Genomic DNA, 20,460 nt, shown 5'->3' with positions numbered 1-20,460 from the left:
AGAGCAGAGAGACTCGGTAGCGTTGTACTCACTTAGCTGTATCAGAGATTCCACTAGACGAGAGGTCTGGCACCGGAGCAGAGAGCAGGCCCTCGAGGAGCGAGTACCTGGTTCCAGTGAAGCAGTACTGTGGAAGAGAGGGTAAGTCTGTACTCACTGATAGTAACTATAGAGCGGTTCCTTCAAGTAAAAGTTAAGGTTGCAGGGACCGAGGCAGGGAACATGAGCCCTCGAGGAGCGAGTACCGGTTTCCTGATAGCACCTGAAAGAAGCAAAGAGGCCCCTGAGGAGCGGGTACCCAGTTAGAGGCCCCAAAGGGTAGTAAGAGTTCCAGTAGAGCTGGAGTGGCAGAGTAGCTTAGGAACGGAGAGCGAATCCCATCTGTAAGGTATCCCTTGCTAACTCAACGAGCTAGCAAACACAGTAGGCCAATGTGGAAATAAAGATGAGGGCTGTGTGCGCGCACGTGCCCTAGAGGTACCTTGAAGGAGAATGGTGGGAGGCAGCACCAAAGCCGCTCCGGGGACACCAGAGAGAACGTCAGGCAGACGCCGTGGCGGCCATCAGTCCAAGGTGAGCGGGAGGAGCCGAGAGTAGAGAGAGGTAGGCGAGGCGAAGCCGTCGAAAACCGATGGATGCAACAGTACCCCCCTTCAAAGGGCGGCCTCCAGCACTTTTACCAGGTCTTGGTTTTTGTGGATGCATCTGATGAAACTGAAGAAGCATCTCTTTATCCAGGTTATTTGCCATCGGTTCCCAAGAATTTTCCTCGGGACCTTAGCCCTCCCATGACAGAAGGTACTCCCAAGTCTTGCCACGTCTTCTTACATCCAGATTAATTTCAACCTTGTATTCAAGGTCGTCTTCTGCATTAATAGAAGTTGATTCTGGAGACTTGGATGAGAACTCACTAAGAATGAGTGGTTTCTATAGTGAGACGTGGAACGCATTATGGATTTTCAATCCAGGTGGTAGCTTCAGACTGTATGTAATGTTGCCAGGACGTCGGAGGATTGGAAACGGTCCAACGTAGCATGGGGTAAATCGAGTGGAAGGTAATTTTAGTTTCAAATGCTTGGTTGACAGCTAAACTTTGTCACCAGGCTGGAATACAGGCGCTTTACAGAGATGAGCGTCATAGCATTTCTTTGCTCATTCACCCGCTTTGATTAGCATGTATTTAGTCTGAGTCCATAATTGATGGATATCACCTGCAGTGGATTGAGCTGCTGGGGACGACATAGAGAGTCAATGGAAGTGGTGGTGAAGGTAGTTGTTCATAGACCTCTTCGAATGGTGTTGATCCAGTGGATGACGCTGGATGTGAGTTAATGGCGAATTCTGCCCAAGGCAACAGTTCGGCCCAGTCATTCTGACAGCAATTCATGTAGGCACGAATGAACTGTTTTAGGGTTCTATTCATCCTCTCAGTTTGGCCATTAGATTGAGGATGATAGGCAGATGTATAATCCAGAGAGATGTCAAATTGTATGAATTTGTTACACTGTAAACCGGAATGAAGGCACTCAGCTATATTTCGGTATAAAAAAAGAATATAAATAAATAAATAAATAAATAGCTTGCACAAAGCCTTCCAGAATTTTGCCGTGAATTGAGATCCTCTGTCAGAGACAATGTGCTTCGGTAGGCCATGTAGGCGAAAGATGTGTAAGATGAAGAGCTTAGCAAGCTCCAAGGCTGAAGGTAAGCCAGGCAGCGCCACGAAATGGGCCATCTTACTGACATGGTCAACCGTTACCCAGATTGTATTGTTTCCTCCAGAAAGAGGCAGATCAACTACAAAGTCTGTAGCGATATGAGTCCATGGCTCCTCCGGAACTGGCAGCAGTTGCAGCAATCCCCAAGGCTGACCAGAAGTAGGCTTATGTTTAGCACAGTTGGAGCATGACGCTACATAGGAGTATCTGTCTTCCTTAATAGTAGGCCACCAGTAGTACTTCTGTAACTTCAGTAGGGTACGGCATTTACCAGGCCAGTTTGGAATCGTGAGCCCAGTGTAGTAGTTTCTTTCTGAGGTTCTTGGATACAATCATTTTACCGGCAGGCACAGAATGGGTAGCCGCCAAGATGACTTTCTTTGGGTCGATGATATGCTGAGGTTCATCTGGAACATCCTCGGAGAGGAAAGAGCGAGACAAGGCATCAGCTCTGGTATTCTTGTCTCCGGGATGGTATTTGAGCACGAAGTCAAAGCGATTAAAAAACAAGGACCATCTGGCTTGTCTGTGGTTAAGACGTTGCGCATGATGGAGATACTCTAGATTCTTGTGGTCCGAGAATACTGTAATTTGATGTTGGGCACCTTCGAGTCAAGGCCGCCATTCCTTGAATGCCATCTTAATAGCCAGGAGCTCTTTATCTCTGATCCCATAGTTCTTCTCTGCAGGAGAGAAGCGCCGTGAGAAAAAGGAGCAGGGATGTAAGGCTTTAGAATCTCCGGTTTGGCTCAACACGGCCCCTACTCCAACATCAGAAGCGTCAACCTAAACGATGAAGGGTCTATTGGGGTCGGGGTGACGCAGACATGGTTCTGTGGAAAAGGCAGTCTTCAATTTCTCAAAAGCGGAAATGGCCTCCACAGACCACTTTGAAGCATTAGCCCCTTTCCGTATCATTGCAGTTAAGGGCACTGTTAAAGAAGAATAGTTCTTTATGAAGCTTCTATAGTTGTTTGTAAACCCAAAAATTGTCTCAGGGCCTTCAGACTGGTAGGTTGAGACCAATTCTTGATACTCTCCAATTTTTGGGGATCCATCTGGAAGCCTTGTTTCGATGCAATATAACCAAGAAAAGGCACAGATTCCTTGTGAAACTCGCATTTCGACAATTTGGCATAGAGGCGGTGTTCTCGAAGTCTCAGTAATACTTGTTTGACATCTGCTAGATGAGTAGGCATATCTTGCGAAAAGATCAAGATGTCATCTAGGTAGACAACGACATTTGTATGGAAGATCCCTGGAAACGGCGGAGGCATTGCATAGGCCGAAGGGCATCACCAAGTATTTGAAATGGCCATCTCAAGTGTTGAAAGCTGTTTTCCACTCATCGCCTGTGCGAATGCAGACCAAGTTATAGGCTCCCTTTAGGTCAAGTTTAGAGAATATCTTGGCTCCTTGAAATCTATCAAAGAGCTCCGAGATCAGAGGTAAGGGGTATCGGTCTTTAATCGTGATCTCGTTCAGACTCCGATAGTCATTACAAGGATGCAATGTGCCGTCCTTTTTCCCCACGAAGAAGAAGCCTGCGCCCGCAGGGGACTTAGATGGTCTAATGAAACCTTTTTGCAAGTTTTCCTCAATGTACTCAGTTATGGCTTTGTTCTCCACCACTGACAATGGGTAGACACGTCCCTTAGGTGGTTCAGCATTAGGTTTCAGTTTTATGGCGCAATTATAAGATCTATGTGGCGGAAGGAGGTCTGCAGCTTCTTTGGAGAAAACATCATGAAATGATGCGTACTGAGGCGGCAGTCCTGGCATCACTGGAGTTGTAGGCATACAGAGAATAAGAGTGACCTCCTTTAGGCATTTGCCATGGCATTCTGGGCCCCAACGGGAGAGTTCCAACGTGGCCCAATTGAATTGCGGCATATGTAGCTTCAAACAGGGTAACCCCTGTATGATAGGGTGCATGGTCTTCTCCAAGACAAAGAAGGAAATTGATTCAGTATGGAGAGCTCTGGTGCGAAGGCATATCGGTTCGGTACAGCAGGTAACATCACAGGTAAAGGCTCCCCGTGTATTGATGATAAGAGTAGTGGAGTCTTCAGAGTGGTGAGGGGAATCCTCAAATGTTCCACTAAACGTTGAAGAATAAAATTGCCTCCTGCCCGAGTCTACCAGAACAAGCATCTGGAATTCCAATGGTCCGCAGATCAGAGAGACAGGGAGAGAGAGCGAAGGAGAGGGCATAGTGAGACCTAAGAAGAGAGCTCCCGCAGGACTTAGGTCCATCCGTTTCCCGGACATATTGGGCATGTTTGGACTGCATGACCAGCTTGACCACAGTACATGTACAAAACCATTCCTCTTCCGAAGTCTTCTCTCTTTGGATGTCAGGTGACTGCGACCAAGTTGCATCGGTTCTTCCCCACTGGCAACAGGAGTCAAAGGAACCATCCTGAGTGCAGGTTTCACACGAACTTTCTTCTGAACAGGTCCTTTACAAGGCTTGAATTCTTGCACCTTATCACGAAGCTGGTGATCAATTTAGTAGCTAAGGCAACTAGCTCATCCAGCAAGTCAGATGTCTCACAAGCAGCCAGCTCGTCCTTCAAGTGGGAATCTAGACCTTTGAAGAAGAGAGTTTTCAGGCATCTAGGGTCCCAATGTAATTCAGCCACAAGAGTCTTAAACTCTATAGCGAAATCAGCCAGAGGTCGTTTACCTTGCTTCAGGTCCACCAATGCAGATCCAGCAACAGTGTACCGGGCAGGATCATCAAAAACGGATTTAAACAAGTCCAGAAACCCATCAATATCCTATAGTATAGGGTCTTTGCTTTCCCACAGCGAGGAAGCCCAAGTCAAGGCCCTTCCATCCAGGTAGGATAGGATATAAGTAGTCTTGGCATAAGCTTTGGGGAAATGACTGAGTTGTAATGCAAAATGCATACAACACTGATTTAAAAAGCCTCTGGTTCTCTGAATCTCCCCAGAGAAACGTACAGGAGTAGCAAGAGGCACGATAGTCTTTATAGTTACTTCAGGTAAATGACTTTCATTACCTGATGTAGAACCTTGGTTCATCTGTGCGTGCAGCTGATTAAATGCAGTAGTCAGATTCTCCAATGCGTTTTGTTCAGTAATGTGCAGGGCCAGGCCTGGAATGGCCTGCAAGGAGTTGAGCTGAGCCGGATCCATGGAGTTAGCAATCTGTTATGGTTAATGGTGTTTGGGTAGATCCTTGGACACTGTGGCAGCTGACCACGCCCACAGGGGGCAGCCCCGTGAGGGACCACGGTGTCGGGCTAGAGTCTGGACGCACAAACACAGATTGAATCTTTATTTAAACAGTATGAGTGACCACCAGAGGTGGCAGTAGTGAGTAGTGGTTGTAGAGCCCGGCTGGGCGCGTCTCTCACAGTAACGCTGGAAAAGCGGATCTCTTAAAGAGCAGTGCTGTAGTGGAAAGAGACTGAGAGATATGAGTACACATATGATGGAATAACATTCAGAGTCCCAATTTTGGTAACAGGAGAGAGCTCCGAGGCAGGGAGAGCAGGCCCTCGAGGAGCGAGTATCTGATCCCTGAGGCTAGAGCAGAGAGACTCGGTAGCATTGTACTCACTTAGCTGTATCAGAGATTCCACTAGACGAGAAGTCTGGCACTGGAGCAGAGAGCAGGCCCTCGAGGAGCGAGTACCTGGTTCCAGTGAAGCAGTACTGTGGAAGAGGGTAAGTCTGTACTCATTGATGGTAACTGTAGAGCGGTTCCTCCAAGTAGAAGTTAAGGGTGCAGGCACTGAGGCAGGGAACATGGGCCCTCGAGGAGCGAGTACCGGTTTCCTGATAGCATCTGAAAGAAGCAAAGAGGCCCCTGAGGTGCGGGTACCCAGTTAGAGACCCCGAAGTGTAGTAAGAGTTCCAGAAGAGCTGGAGTGGCAGAGTAGCTTAGGAACGGAGAGCAAATCCCATCTGTAAGGTATCCCTTGCTAACTCAATGAGCTAGCAAACAAAGTAGGCAGATATAGCTGCCTACTTTGTGACGTCAGAACAGGGGGATGCCCCTGAGGTTCGCACCAACGTGGAAATAAAGATGAGGGCGGCGTGCGCGTGCGCGCCCCAGAGGTACCTTGAAGGAGAATGGCAGGGAGGCAGCACCAAAGCCGCTCCGGGATCACCGGAGAGAACGGCAGGCAGAAGCCGCGGTGGCCATCAGTCCAAGGTGAGCCGGAGGAGCCGAGAGTAGAGAGAGGTAGAAGTAGAGAGAAGTAGGAGCTCTTGTGGGTAGTATGGAGAGTGTTATGGATTGAATTAAAAATAAGTATGTCAATTACATTGTCAACATACCTGTAAATACCTCGTCTGTTCTACGGCAGTTGATATGAACAGCTCATCAGGTTCCTCGTCTTCCACGGGGAGAGAAGACCATCCTTCCATTGCTTTAGATAACATGAATGAAATTTTATTTCCAGCCGAAACTGAAACAGCACAAGAACAATAACATTTTTGAGATCTGAAAACTCCAACTCAATGCTCTGAATTCTAATTACTAAAGAATTATCCAATAACCCAGTGAAAGAAAATCTACTGGAGTTTACTTTTCTTTCTACCACTTTTTACAGTTTGAAACATGAGTGTACAATAAAAGCCATCAGAGTTAACTTTGATTCCCCACCTTACTGCTGTGGCAAAATCTTTGTCTTTTCTATCTTGATCAATTTTTCCAACTGTACTTAGTTTTAGAGAAGACAGATTTGGCCACTCTAATTCATTCATTAGTTACATAATAGAGTACTGTAACTCACTTTTGTTTGGTTTACCAAATAAGCATATGTTTCAATTGCAAAGGATACAGAATACTGCCGCTCACAAGCTGCAGGGCGTATGCCTATGACATCATATATCTTTGGCCCTACAGCCCTTCAAAGGATCACAATTGAGTTCTAGAGCTAGTTCAAGATTTTATCCTTGATTTTTAAAAATTTGAATGATACGGCACCTTAATATTTGAAATCCAGGGCATGCCAGTATCTTCCTATGAGACATCTTAGGTCCGCAAGTGAGACCCTGTTGTGCACGCGCCCTGCTTCAGAAGAAAGACCGATGTGCACCACTAGCTGTGGAATTCTTTAGCCTGCTCCACTAGAGATATGTGTGACTACTCTACTTTTAGAAAGTCGACAAAAAGTGCTCTTTTTGAAGGTAATTTTTATAACAGCCTGCAGGAGAAAGTACATACAAACTTCAGAGTCAACTTTCAAAGCAGACTTGTGCGCAAAGGTTCACTTTGAAAATTAGCAAGTGTACATGGACGCCTGCATGACATAGGCATGTGCGTTTACTCCTGCTTGGCATAAATGTTTGTGTATATTTAAGCAAATATTTTTTAAAATCGAAAGAATGTGTGCAAATGGTTCCCCTTCCCCAACTCTGTCCCCCGGGACACCTCTTTCAAATATGTATAAAGTATAAGCAAAATCTCTTCTGCATGGACTTTTATGCATGCAACCTCTGGGTTAATTTTTAAAAATCCATTTTGCATGCGTAAATGCATTTAAAAATTATCAAAGTTACCTGGAAAAATTTATTCTGCTAACTTGGTTGAGATATACAGTGGCATGGGTGCAACACTGAATTTGTCTGGCTAACTTTAGGGTACTCTCGTAGTGTACACAAAAGCGCATGCGAAACCGGGCTGTGCATGTACATTTACACCATATGCACTGGCCCCCCCCTTGATTTTGAAAGCTCCACCTACACGCATTAAAGAGGACTTTACGTATGGAAGTTGCTTTGAAAGTCAAGCCCCATGAGGACAATTTTCAAAGCCAATTACCTGTTTTTCCCTTGCCAAATCAGCCATCAGGAAACTGTCCTCCCTCAATGGAGCCATGATATGCAGACTTCTCAGCCACATGATGGGGGGCACGTTTATGTTGGAGGAGGAACATAACATGCGTAGATCTCATTTTTCAATCTATGTGCGGTTTTTTTTCCAAGAAAGAAGTACCCGCACAAGAAAAGGTGAGGCGCAAGTGTCTGTGGGCAGTTTTGTACCAGCTGCAAGTTTGAAAGGAAAAATAAACGTGTACTCCCACCTTTGAAAACTGGTGCAAAGCCGCGGGGAAAAGATACTCTCCTACTTTGTCCCAGCGAGGCCAGTTTGAAGATTACCCCCTTCCCCCCTAACTCAAAACTGTTGAGCGTTTGTGATCTGCTGATTTTTTTGAGCAGTTTCTTGCCTTCCTCAGCTTGAAGAGGTCCTGCATACCTTGATAAACTGGAGAGAGGAATGAGTGTATGCTGTTAACGTAATACTCACACTTAACGTTGGTCAGGCTCTTTTCAAAAGCTGCCTTGAGCATTGCCACATTTCCTTTCAACGTCTTTCTAGAGGGTTTTAAAATAAATAAGCAAGCATTTAAAATAGATCTCTAAAACCTCATTAGAACATGTCCTGCCAGAATCTTCAAAGTCTGACCAGACAGCAGGTCTTAAAACCGAACCTGGATAAATCTGAAGCCATGATGAGTTAGACTCCATGAGGGACAAGTAGGACTCCCAAGTTACCTTTAAAATGAGGGTTGCCTCCTAGACCCGGCAGGGGGAAGGATGGATCCTGACAGGGAGGGGAGGGGGGTTCAGGGAGTGGGAGTTATGTACTTCTTATTGTTATTGTTCATATTTTATTAGTGCTGTTGTCACTTAAATTGAAAAACTCAATAAAGATATGATGACAAAAAAAAAAAAATGAACAGGGTTGTCTCTCAGATACCTTGGGATTATAATTCCAGAAAACCAAGCTAAATTACACAAGGCTGATACCATGCCCTTAATGGAATCAACAAGAGGGGCATTGCAATATGGGACTATACTGCTGGTTTCTCAGAAAGGAAAAATTCAGCTATTGCACATGATCTATTCTCCTCAAGTTGTTATATGTATTTCAAACTATTGCCATTTATTTGGCAAAAAAAGACCTAGATGTGATTAAAAGAATTATCTGGAAATTCGTGGGGAATGGAAAACAAAATTCCAAAGGTCAGCTGACAACAGTGAGAACACCAAGGATTGAATCTGCCAAACTTTAAGTAAAATTTAACCTTTGTCAGGGCTTTTCAAATTTGTCCTGGGGACCCCACAGCCAGTTGAGTTTTCAGGATATCCACAGCGAAAATGCATGAGATAAATAGGTAGTATGAAAAAAATCTGTAATAAATAAATAATAAATAAAATAAATATACTGAGTCTTCATTGTGGATATCCTGAAAACCGTACTGGCTTTGGGGTCCCCAGGACAGGATTAAGTCCTGGCCTATGATATATGAAATTTGAGCCACTGGTTCTTAGATATAGTCTACTATCCCGTTAGATATAGATGCAGCCTTGACAGAACCCTTGGATATACGACATGTAGAACACACCATGTCCGCAAAACTGCCCACACATGCCACTGTCAATGCCCTCAGGAAGGAGTACTGGAGATGCGAATGGAGTCTCTACCATTGGAAGGAATATTACACTGGAAGATATATGTACTGTTGATTATATGGATGGACTTTACTTTATTTCCTGTTATATCGAATTTATGTAAATTTACTGGTGAAGTTGCAACCAAAATGTATTTATTTATTTATTCAGGCATTTTATATACCGTCATTCCAAAAGAAGATCACAACAGTTTACAAAAGCAACATTCACATTATGGTTCAACACAATATCAAAACAAATTAACTAGATTGTTAAAATAGTAATTGTTATACTTAAGTTCCTTTTTCAATAACCTTCACATATTAGTCAGAGAGTTGTCTTAATATATTTTACGTCTCACAATAATAGCAATCCAGGATGAGAAGATGGATTGTCTGGAAGGGAAAGTCACCACTATGGGATGCCAGATTGTTGGTGTTGCAGTTGGACACTGCTGGCGAGGTAGTGGACCCTTGGGCCGGCCTACCTAGGGTGACGGGGTAGGCCGGGAGGCGGAGCCACAGGCAGGAGGTGTTCACCCGGGAACCAGGAACCCCCCAGGAGGAGCCCGTAGGGCACTGGGACCTCGGGACTTGGAGTATAGGCAGAGAGTCCAGAGGCAGGGATGGGCTTAGGCCGGGACCAGAGTAAACAGGATGGATAGGAAGTCCAAGGTACCCGGGAAGCTGATGACAGGGCAGCGGGCGGCAGCGGAATCTGTAGCAAACCGGAGGCTGAAGCAGGCTGTAAGCTGAAGCGGAGTTCGTAGCAAACCGGAGCTGGAGCAGGCTGTAGGCTGAAGTGGAGTCTGTAGCAAACCGGAGCAGGCTATAGGCTGAAGCGGAGTCTGTAGCAAAGCGGAGTTGGAGCAGGCTGTAGGCTGAAGCGGAGTCTGTAGCAAACCGGAGCTGGAGCAGGCTGTAGGCTGAAGCGGAGTCTGTAGCAAGCCGGAGCTGGAGCAGGCTGTAGGCTGAAGCGGAGTCTGTAGCAAACCGGAGTTGGAGCAGGCTGTAGGCTGAAGCGGAGTCTGTAGCAAACCGGAGCTGGAGCAGGCTGTAGGCTGAAGCGGAGTCTGTAGCAAGCCGGAGCTGGAGCAGGCTGTAGGCTGAAGCAGAGTCTGTAGCAAACCGGAGCTGGAGCAGGCTGTAGGCTGAAGCGGAGTCTGTAGCAAACCGGAGTCAGAGGCAGGCAGCAGGCTGAAGCGGAGTCGGAAGCAAACCGGAGTCAGAAGCAGGAAACGTGGAGATCACCAGGAATGCAACTAAGAACAACTATGCAGTTGTGAACCTCGTTGCAAGGCAATGAGAGAGAGTTTGAGCGCCGGTTATATCGGGACTTGGGCGTGACGTCAGCAGCACGGGCGGGGCCAGGCTTCCGGGAGTTGAGCGCTCAAGATGGGCGTCCTCGCGCGCGCGAGACGGAGGAGAAGCAGGCACGTAATGGCGGCCGCCACGTGGAGTGAGAGAAGCCCCCGGGGTCCAGAGTAGGCGGAACGCGGCGATTCCTGAAGCGGAGATAGGCAGGGTTGAGCCCTAAGTGGGGGGAAGCGGTGGAGACCGCAACAGTTGGACTAAAGTCATCTAATGTACCTTTTGTCAAGGACTGTTTGACTTTATACAACAAATGAGAATCGTCTCAGAGAAAGGAGTCTTCAAAGTTTGAACTTTCCTCAGTTAAGATATGGACCCAACCCCTCCAGGAATTATTTATGAAATACAGAAAAAAGACACTTAAGATACCCAAAGATAGACTACCTGTCATCTATACTAAACAACCCCGGAGAATTATGTGCTTCCGTAAAGAAAGTAATTAACCCCATCTTGGCCACCTCTACTTTCCCACCCACACTCCCGGGAATGAACATCGCGGAGACATTCGCCTCTCACTTTACAGTAAGATAGCAACTGTAAACACCACCTTTAATAATTCCCATACTGAAGAATCTGATGAATTGACTATGGATGGCCCAACATGGAATGTTTCGGCCACATTAGAGCATCTAATACTACTGAGATTATCAATAACCTGAAGCCATCGTCTAATCCCCTTAACCCATGCCATACTACACCACTTAAACTTATTATATTGGATATTGCTCCATTTATCACTAAGTTCATTAATTCATCACTCCAACATGGTGTCGTGCCTGACCCACTAAAACAAGCTTCAGTCTGGCCCATAATCAAAAAACCTTCAGCTGACCCTACTCTCATCTCCAATTACCACCCGATCTCCTCTCTCTTTCATGGCCAAAGGTATAGAAACAGCAGTTCTTCACCAACTCTGCAACTTTATTGACTCTAACAATATCCTTAACCTGTATCAGTTCACATTCAGGAAGCACCACAGCACTGAATTACTGTTGCTCTCCAGTGCTTGACACAATGAGACAGGTTTTTGATCAAGGCTCTGCATTCCTTCTATGTCTCCTTGACATCTCCGCTGCATATGACACTGTTAAACATTCCATCTTACTTTCAAGATTGCGTTCTATTGGTATGACCAGTTCTGTTCTGGCCTGGTTCTCTTCATCCCTCAACAACAGGACTCAACAAGTCCAAATTTATTCTTTTACTTCCTCCATGGTGCCTCTGTGTTCTAGGGTACCCCAAGAATCTGCTCTCTCTGCTGCTTTGTTTAACCTTTACCTAACTCCTTTATGCCGTATCCTTTCTAACCTTGGAGTTCAATATAAAATTTATGCCGATGGTATTCAATTCTTTTTTACTCTGAAAGAAACATGGGCCCTCACAGAATCTTTCCACACCCACTGTCTTACAACCATTCAAAAATGGCTCCTTGGCAATAAATGAGACCTCCAAAAACACACAATGGAGCCACAGAAATGCACTCCAATATCAAATTATAAACACCAAAGGAGATGCAAAAAATTGAAAAGGTCTAAACTTCTTGAATGTTACTCTGCATAAGTTTCACAAATTTAATTTGTCCCTCCCGATGCAGCCTTCGGGCGAAACACGGGGTCCATGTCGAAGGACCCTAATGAGAACTGCTATATGACAGATGAGCAGTGGAGTTGCCGATTGAATTAAAGAAAATTTGTTTTCTAGATACAAATATCTAGTTTGGACCTTTTCAATTTTTTGCATCTCCTTTGGAGTTTTTAATAAATTAGACCTCAAAATCTCTAAAACAGAAATCATTATTTTATCACGCTATCCAGCTGATAACACACTCACCAATTTCTCTTTTGAATCCCAATCCATGGGGAGTGTAGATTGTTAATCAAAGAGGATATGATCATGGTGAGCTTGTACTGAATATGATAAGAGAATGGGAGCCAGGAGAGATATGTTCGCGCATGGGAGTGTTAGTAAGGAGTCTTGCTGCCGAGTTTTGTATAATCTGCAGTGGACGGATCAAGTATAAGGGTAGACCTGCTAAGAGGGAGTTGCAGTAGTCTATAATGGAGAATAGTAGCGATTGAAGGACAGACCTGAAATCAGAGTGTTCAAGAAGGAGTCTAAGGTGACAAAGTAAATGTAGTTTGTAGAAGGAGGAGTTGGTAATAGTTCTTATGTGGTCGTGCATAGAGAGAGAGGGGTCAATTGTGATACTCAGATTGCGTACACTTTGGGAGATGGTGATGGAATTCCGCAATTATAAAACTCCACACTCCCTCCCGACCCCTCAGATCATCTAACAATGCTATTAGATGTCCCATCTCCTAAGCTTACACACCTTGAGGAAGCCAGAGAATGTGCTTTCTTCTTTGCAAGACCACTCCTATAGAACAGCCTACCAAAGGAAGTAAGATGCCTTCGAGAGAGAACCCACCTTTTTAAGATAAGCTTTCAGTGATTAATATGTCTTATTTTGACCTTTTGTTTTAGATATTATTTGATTTTATATTTTGTGTTCATATTTTACAGATTTTATATTTCGTGTTCGTATTTTATGTTAGCTATAATTGGACATTTATTATTTTATATGGTGAAATATTATGAATGTACTTTTGTAATCCGCTCTGAATATAAGAATGGCAGAATAGAAATATTTTAAAATAAATAAATAACTTAAAAAACCCAACCCTAAAAACGACTCTCTTCAAAAAAAAGCGTTCCCGAACCTAAATGATAATGAATTACCCCCAGTATGTCCTTCCTCTGAGAATGCTACTTAGCTGACTTCTGACCATGTTTTTGGCCCCCCTGTCTCAGAGTGACCTCCCTCATGCGCTCCCCTTTTACTGAAGAATGATGTAACGTCCTGTTCTCTCCTGTCCATTTGATTGAATAATGTTTTTATTGTACCCTGCTCTGAACGTTGGAAGGGTGGGTAATAAATGTTTCTAAATAAATAAGTGTGAGGCAAAAAGTTGGGTCTGCACACTATCCCATTTCTAGATAGCCTAGCTCTGTCTGCCTTCCTAGAAGGTTCAACTGGAAGAGATTGTATCAAGTGGTATACTTTTGGTGGCTTTCAGTTCTGAATCTGAAAATAATTGGTTACTTAGACTATAAATATAGAAAACTGTGGTGTTTTTTTTTTATGGTTAGGTTCTAAGAATTTTTCCTGATGTAACCAGGTCTACCCAACTTCATAGTAAAGAATTTCTTTTTTTGCAACAACATGTGATGGAGTTGGGAGCTACTTACATTTTGAAATTTTCACATAAATGCCTCACAAGCGTCTCATTCAAGTTTGTGCTCTTTGATCCATCTTATTTGGATATTTTTCCACAAAATAAAATGCCTTTGAGTTAACTTCTCTTCCTATCAATTTAAGAGGTTCATTGAAGGTTTAGGAGCTTGCGAATGTAATTTTGGCACATTTTCCTTTTTTTTCTTTAAAAATGTATTTTTTATTCTATTTTGCCCTTCTTCTTCTTCTCCCCCTTTATTGTGGGCTGGGCTTTTGCTGTATTTGTTAATCACACAATTACTGGATTTTTGATGCGCATTCTGTGAAGCATTCTTGAATTGCATGTTTTGTAAATTATTGGGGGTCATTTATTAAGCTAGGTTAGTGCTTTACTGTGTGGTAAATAGCCTAGCGCAGAGATATTGTGCGGGTGATGCATTGTCCTCTCGCATCAAGGATGTGTCTCCCAGGGCTACTGCCGAGGATGGAAGGGTTAGGTTGGCGGTCATAGTTGGTGATTCGATTATTAGGAATGTAGATATCTGGGTGAGAAGATTGTTAACATGCCTACCTGGTGCGAAGGTGGCGGACCTCATGCATCACCTAGATAGGATTTTAGACAGTGATGAGGAGCCTGCTGTCGAGGTACAGGAGGGCACTAATGACATAGGAAAATGTGGGAGGGAGGTTCCGGAAGCCAAATTTAGGCTCTTGGACAGAAAGCTGAAACCCAGAACCTCCAGGGTAGCATTCTCTGAAATGTTCCCTGTTCCACCTGCAGGTCCTCAGAGGCAGGCAGAGCTCCGGAGTCCAAATGCATGGATGAGAAGATGGTGCAAGGAAGAATCTGGGGAACCTTTTGGGGAAGGGGGAGTCTTTTCTGAAGGGATGGGCTCCACCTTAACCAGGATAGAGCCAGGTTGCTAGCGCCAACCTTTAAAAAGGAGATAGAGCAGCTTTTAAACTAGAACAAAGAGGAAAGCCGACAGTCGCTCAGCAGCATGTGGTTTGGAGGGAGGAATCTTCAAAGGATATTACTGAAGCATTAGAGTTACGGCACCCCAACAGAGAGATTCCAATAATAAGAAAAGTATTCCATGTTCTTATAAGTAAAGAATCACCGGAGCTAAAAGATTCCAAATTATCCCTGATAACTGAAAAGCAGAATGTTAATAGAAACAAAAAACACACTTTGAAATGTTTGTATGCTAATGCCAGTTATGGGAGAGTTAGAGTTTACAGCAGTGAATGATGATATCGACTTAATTGGCATCTCAGAGACATGGTGGAAGGAGGATATCCAGTGGGATAGTGCTATACCAGGGTACAAATTATATCGCAATGATAGAGAGGAGTAACTTGGTGGCAGGGTGGTGCTTTATATCCGGGATGGCATAGAGTGCAACAGGATAAAGATCCTGCAAGAGACTAAATGCACAATCGAATCGAAATTCCTTGTGTGTTGGGGAAGAGTATAGTGATAGGAGTATATTACCATCCACCTGCCAAGATTGTGAGATGGACAGAAAAATGCTAAGAGAAATTAGGGAAGCTAACCAAATTGGTCGTGCAGTAATAATGGGAGATTTCAATTACCATAAAAAATAAACATATCACAATTTTTTGTTTTTTAAATGCTATGATTTATTTTTTAAAACTTGATATTTTCATGCAAATCATTTATAAATTTGGGACCTTCATAACACCCACGGTGCTGCAAGTATTCACTTGTATTTCACACCTGTGTGGGTCCTTTTTAATCAAAGGTCCATTAGTCCAACTTTTGCAAAGTGATTTTTAACTTTTTTTATGTTTTTCTTAAAACTCAAAGAATTGTATTTCCCTTAGATTCTTTGAGGCAATGTCGGAGTTCTTGAGTCAAAAGTCCGACGCGCACGTTTCGCAAGCCGCTGCTTCAGGGACGTCTCATGCTGACTCACTCTACCCGGCGCACCTCCGGATACTTCACAGGGTGCTGCTGCGGGGAAATCTCAAAATACTTTGATTTTACAGATGTCCCTCCGAGTGATTCAGACCTGTCACCATTTTTTGTCTCGGCATGTAGATACACGTGCAACCCCCGAAAACCTACCCCTGCCTCCCCCTGCACGCGCCGAGCTTATCTTGCATATGCTCGGGGCGCGCGCAAGCCCCGGGACGTGCGTAAGTCCCGTGGCTTGAAAAAAATGGGCGTTCCGGGAGCAGGATGCCAGCCCGGGGGCGTTCCGGGGGCGGGACCGAGGCCTCTGGAACAGCACCGGGCCGGGAGATGGAGAGCCAGCGGAGGCAGGCGTAACTTCTCCAACAAAGGTCAAGAGGGGGTTTTAGTTAGGGCTGGGGGTCGGGTTAGATAGGGGAAAGGATGGGAAGGTGCAGGGGGCGAAAGGAAAGTTCCCTCCGAGGCTGCTCCAATTTTGGAGCGGCATCAGAGGGAACGGAGGAAGGCTGCACGGCTCGGCGCGCGCAAGTTGCACAATTGTGCACCCCCTTGCGCGCACCGACCCTGGACTTTATAACATGCGTGCGGCTGCGAACGCATGTTATAAAATCGGGCGTAGATTTGTTCGCACCATGTTACGCGAACAAATCTACGCCCACGCGCATGTTATAAAATCTGGCCCAAAGTATTTTGAGATTTCTCCGCAGCAGCACCCTGTGAAGTATCCGGAGGTGCGCCGGGTAGAGTGAGTCAGCATGAGACGTCCCTGAAGCAGCGGCTTGCGAAACGTGCGCGTCGGACTTTTGACTCAAGAACTCCGACATTGCCTCAAAGAATCTAAGGGAAATACAATTCTTTGAGTTTTAAGAAAAACATAAAAAAAGTTAAAAACCACTTTGCAAAAGTTGCACTAATGGACCTATGATTAAAAAGAACCCACACAGGTGTGAAATACAAGTGAATACTTGCAGCACCATGGGTGTTATGAAGGTCCCAAATTCATAAATGATTTGCATGAAAATATCAAGTTAAAAAAAAAAAATTGTGATACAACGTTTATTTTTTGATGTTATTTAGATCGTTGTTTTGTGGATAAAATAGACACATCATTTCATTAGATTTCAATCACCCCAATACTGACTGGGTAAATGTAATATCAGCACATGCTAGAGAGATAAAGTTCCTGGATAGAATAAATGACAGTTTTATGGAGCAATTAGTTGAGGAACCAACAAGAGAGGGAGCAATTTTAGATCTAATTCTCAGTGGAGACCAGGATCTGGTGAGAGAGGTAATGGTGGTGAGGCCACTTGGCAATAGTGATCATAACATGATCAAATTTGAATTAATGATAGGAAGGGGGATAGTAAGTAAGTCCATGACTCTAGCACTAAACTTTCAAAATGGAAATTTTGACAAAATGAGGAAAATAGTTAAAAAAAACAAAACAAAAAAAAAACCTGAAAGTTGCAGCTACAAAGGTAAAGAGTGTGCAGAACAGGCATGGACATTGTTTAAAAATATCATCTTAGAAGCGCAGTCCAGACGTATTCCATGCATTAAAAGGCAGATTTTAACAGCCTTGTGCGCACAAAAACAGCCATTTATGCGATAAGTGGCCCAAGCAGGAGCTATGCAGATTTTAAATAGCCAGGAAGGGCGCATGTATATTGATGTATGTGTGCCCAGAAGAAGTGGGCGGAAAAGGGGCAGGGCATGGGCATTCCAGAGGCGGTGCTAAGACTATTGTGTATAGCCTCTAATTTTCCTCAGCTGGCACGCACACCTTTGCTTCTGCTCCTTGTTAGGTGCAGAAGTCCATTTCGGGGGGGGGGGGAGATAGATCCGTGCCTAACAAGGAGCAGTAGCAAAGATGCGTGTAAGTTGTGTGTACAGCTTCAGACATGCGCGCGTGGAGAGTATTTTACTGTGCGGTGAAATACATGCATTTATGGGAACTTGTGGCCCTCTTAAAATCTACCTTTAAGGAAGGTGGCAGGAAGGCCAAACAGTTGCCACCATGGTTAAAAAGTGAGGTGATAGAGGCTATTTTAGCTAAAAGATCTTCATTCAAAAATTGGAAGGATCCATCAGAGGAAAATAGAATAAAGCATATGCATTAGCAAGCTAAATGTAAGACTTTGATAAGACAGGCTAAAATATAATTTGAAAAGAAGATGGCCGTTGAGGCCAAAACTCATAATAAAAACTTAAAAAAAAATATCCATAGCAGAAAGCCTGCGAGGGAGTCGGTTGGACCGTTAAATGATCAAGGGGGTTAAAGGGGCACTTAGAGAAGATAAAGCCGTTGTGGAAAGAATAAAGGAATTCTTTGCTTCAGTGTTTACTGAAGAGGATGTATGGGAGATACCTGTTCCGGAGACGGTTTTCAAGGGTGATGATTCAGATGAACTGAACCAAATTATGGTGGACCTGGAAGATATGTAGTAAGCCAGATTGACAAACTAAAGAGTAGTAAATCGCCTGGACTGGATGGTATACACCCCAGGGTTCTGAAAGAAATAAAAAATGAAATTTCAGACCTATTAGTAAAAATTTATAACCTATCAATAAAATTGTCCATTGTTCCTGAAGACTAGAGCATGACCAATGTAACCCCAATATTGAAAAAGGGCTCCAGGGGAAATCTAGGAAAATATAGACCGGTGCACTTGACTTCAGTGCCGGGAAAAATCGCAGGTAGACATGGTTTAATGGGTCACAGCCAACACAGATTTACCCAAGGGAAGTCTTGCCTCACAAATCTCCTACACTTTTATGAAGGGTTGAATAAACATGTGGACAAGGGTGAACTGATAGATGTGGTGTATTTGGATTTTCAGAAGGCGTCTGACAAAGTCCCTCATTAGAGGCTTCAAAGAAAACTAACAAGTCATGGGATAGGAGGTGATATCCTTTTGTGGCTTGCAAACTGGTTAAAAGAAAATGGAGAGTAGGATTAAATAGTCTGTTTTCACATTGGAAAAAGTTACAGTGAAGTGCCTCAGGGATCTGTACTAGGACCGGTACTTTTTAGTATATTTATAAATGATCTGGAAAAGGTGCTAAAATTTGTGAATGATACAATATTATGCAAAGTAGTTAAATCTCAAACAGATTGTGATAACTTGCAGGAGCACCTTGTGAGCCTGGAAGATTGGGTGTCCAAATGGCAGATGAAATTTAATGTGGACAAGTGCAAGGTGATGCATTTAGGGAAAAATAATCCTTGCTGTGGTTACACGTTCTGTTCCACATTAGGAGTTACCACCAGGAAAGAGATCTAGGTGTCATAGTGGATAATGTATTGAAATCGTCAGCTCAGTGTGCTGTGGTGGTCAAAAAAGCAAATAGAATGTTAGGAATTATTAGGAAGTGAATGGCAAATAAAATGGTGGATGTCATAATGCCTCTGTATCACTCAATGGTGAGAACGCACCTTGAATATTGTGCGCAGTTCTGGTCACTGCATCTCAAAAAAGATATAGTTGCACTGGAGATAGTACAGAGAAGGGCAACCAAAATGATAAAGGGGGATGGAACGGCTTCCCTATGAGGAAAGGCTAAAGAAGTTAGGGCTGTTCAGCTTGGAGAAGAGATGGCTGAGGGGGGATACGATAGAGGTCTACAAAATCATGAAAGGACTTGAATGGGTAAATGTGAATCAATTATTTACTCTTTTGGATAATACAAGGATTAGGGGGGCACTCCATGAAGATAGCAAGTACCTCATTTAAAACAAATTGGAGAAAATTCTTTTTCACTCAATGCATAATTAAGCTCTGGAATTCATTGCCAGAGGATGTGGTTTCGGCAGTTAGTGTAACTGGGTTTAAAAAAGGTTTGGATAAGTTCCTAGAGCAGAAGTCTATAAACTGCTATTAATCAATAAGGATTAGTAGCTTGGGATCTATTCATTTATGGCTGGATTTTAAATCTCCCGCGTGTGTAAAATTCGGCCTTTACGCGCGTGGCTGGGCCTTGCGCGCGCTGATCCTATTTTCAAAAAGGTCCGGTCACGCGCGTAAAGGCTGGTACATGCATACATGCCGACCTTCCTGCAAGGGGTGGGCCCGAGGGCGTGTTCTGAGAGGGGAGGAGCAGGCCAGGACTGTGGCATTGATTGCTATCCCGGAGCCTCGCATGCCGGCCAGCTGCCGGCATGCACACTTCAGGTCAGGCCCTGAAGTAAGTTGGGGAAAAAAAAACAAAACGAAAAAAGGTAGGAATTAGGAATTGGGGAGGAGAGGGGAAGGGGAAGGGAGGTTAGGTAGGGGTTAGGGAAGTTCCCTCCAAGACGCTCCTTAATTGGAGCAGACTGAGAGGGAACTGGGGAAGGCCGTGATGCATCGCTGCGCGAAATTTTCAGAACTGTACCCCCCCTTGTGCGCATGGATCACAAAATCTGGTGCGCATGTGCGTGTGGCCCGACGATTTTATAATATGCGCGTGCCGGCGCGCCCATGTTATAAAATCGGAAAACAAAAGGGCTACAATTGGTGTTCAATGTAATAACTAGAGAGGGGCTAGTTAAAACTTTTCAGGATGTCAAACAGAAATTTATTGAAGAAAGCTTTGATCCAGCCTACTTTGAAAAACCCAGGATTAGATCAATCAAGGATCATTATATACTACTTTAATTCTGACCTTTTTAGGCAAGGTGATTGAAAAGATAATGCCTCTTCAACAATTAGACAACTTGAAAGAGTCGGCCTGGTTACATCAGTGTAAATTTGGGTTAAGGATACATCATAGTACCAAA

General features: G+C 44.1%; 1 protein-coding gene across 3 annotated transcripts in view; it reads right to left on the bottom strand.

The window, feature by feature from the left end:
• The window catches only part of ERICH6B (glutamate rich 6B), a 353,852-nt gene that overhangs the window by 130,947 nt on the left and 202,445 nt on the right, over positions 1-20,460 (bottom strand). For all 3 annotated transcript variants that reach the window (XM_029602897.1, XM_029602896.1, XM_029602895.1), the window contains 2 exons: positions 8,007-8,074; positions 6,032-6,162 (listed from right to left, as the gene is read on the bottom strand). In XM_029602897.1, the coding sequence (XP_029458757.1) occupies positions 6,032-6,162; positions 8,007-8,074 (199 nt within the window). The remainder of the gene's footprint in view (positions 1-6,031; positions 6,163-8,006; positions 8,075-20,460) is intronic.

This window comes from Rhinatrema bivittatum, chromosome 5 (genome assembly GCF_901001135.1).
Source record: "Rhinatrema bivittatum chromosome 5, aRhiBiv1.1, whole genome shotgun sequence".
Lineage (NCBI taxonomy): Eukaryota > Metazoa > Chordata > Amphibia > Gymnophiona > Rhinatrematidae > Rhinatrema > Rhinatrema bivittatum.
The sequence above is the reverse complement of the archived record's forward strand: the minus strand, read 5'-3'. Positions and strand labels throughout refer to the sequence as shown.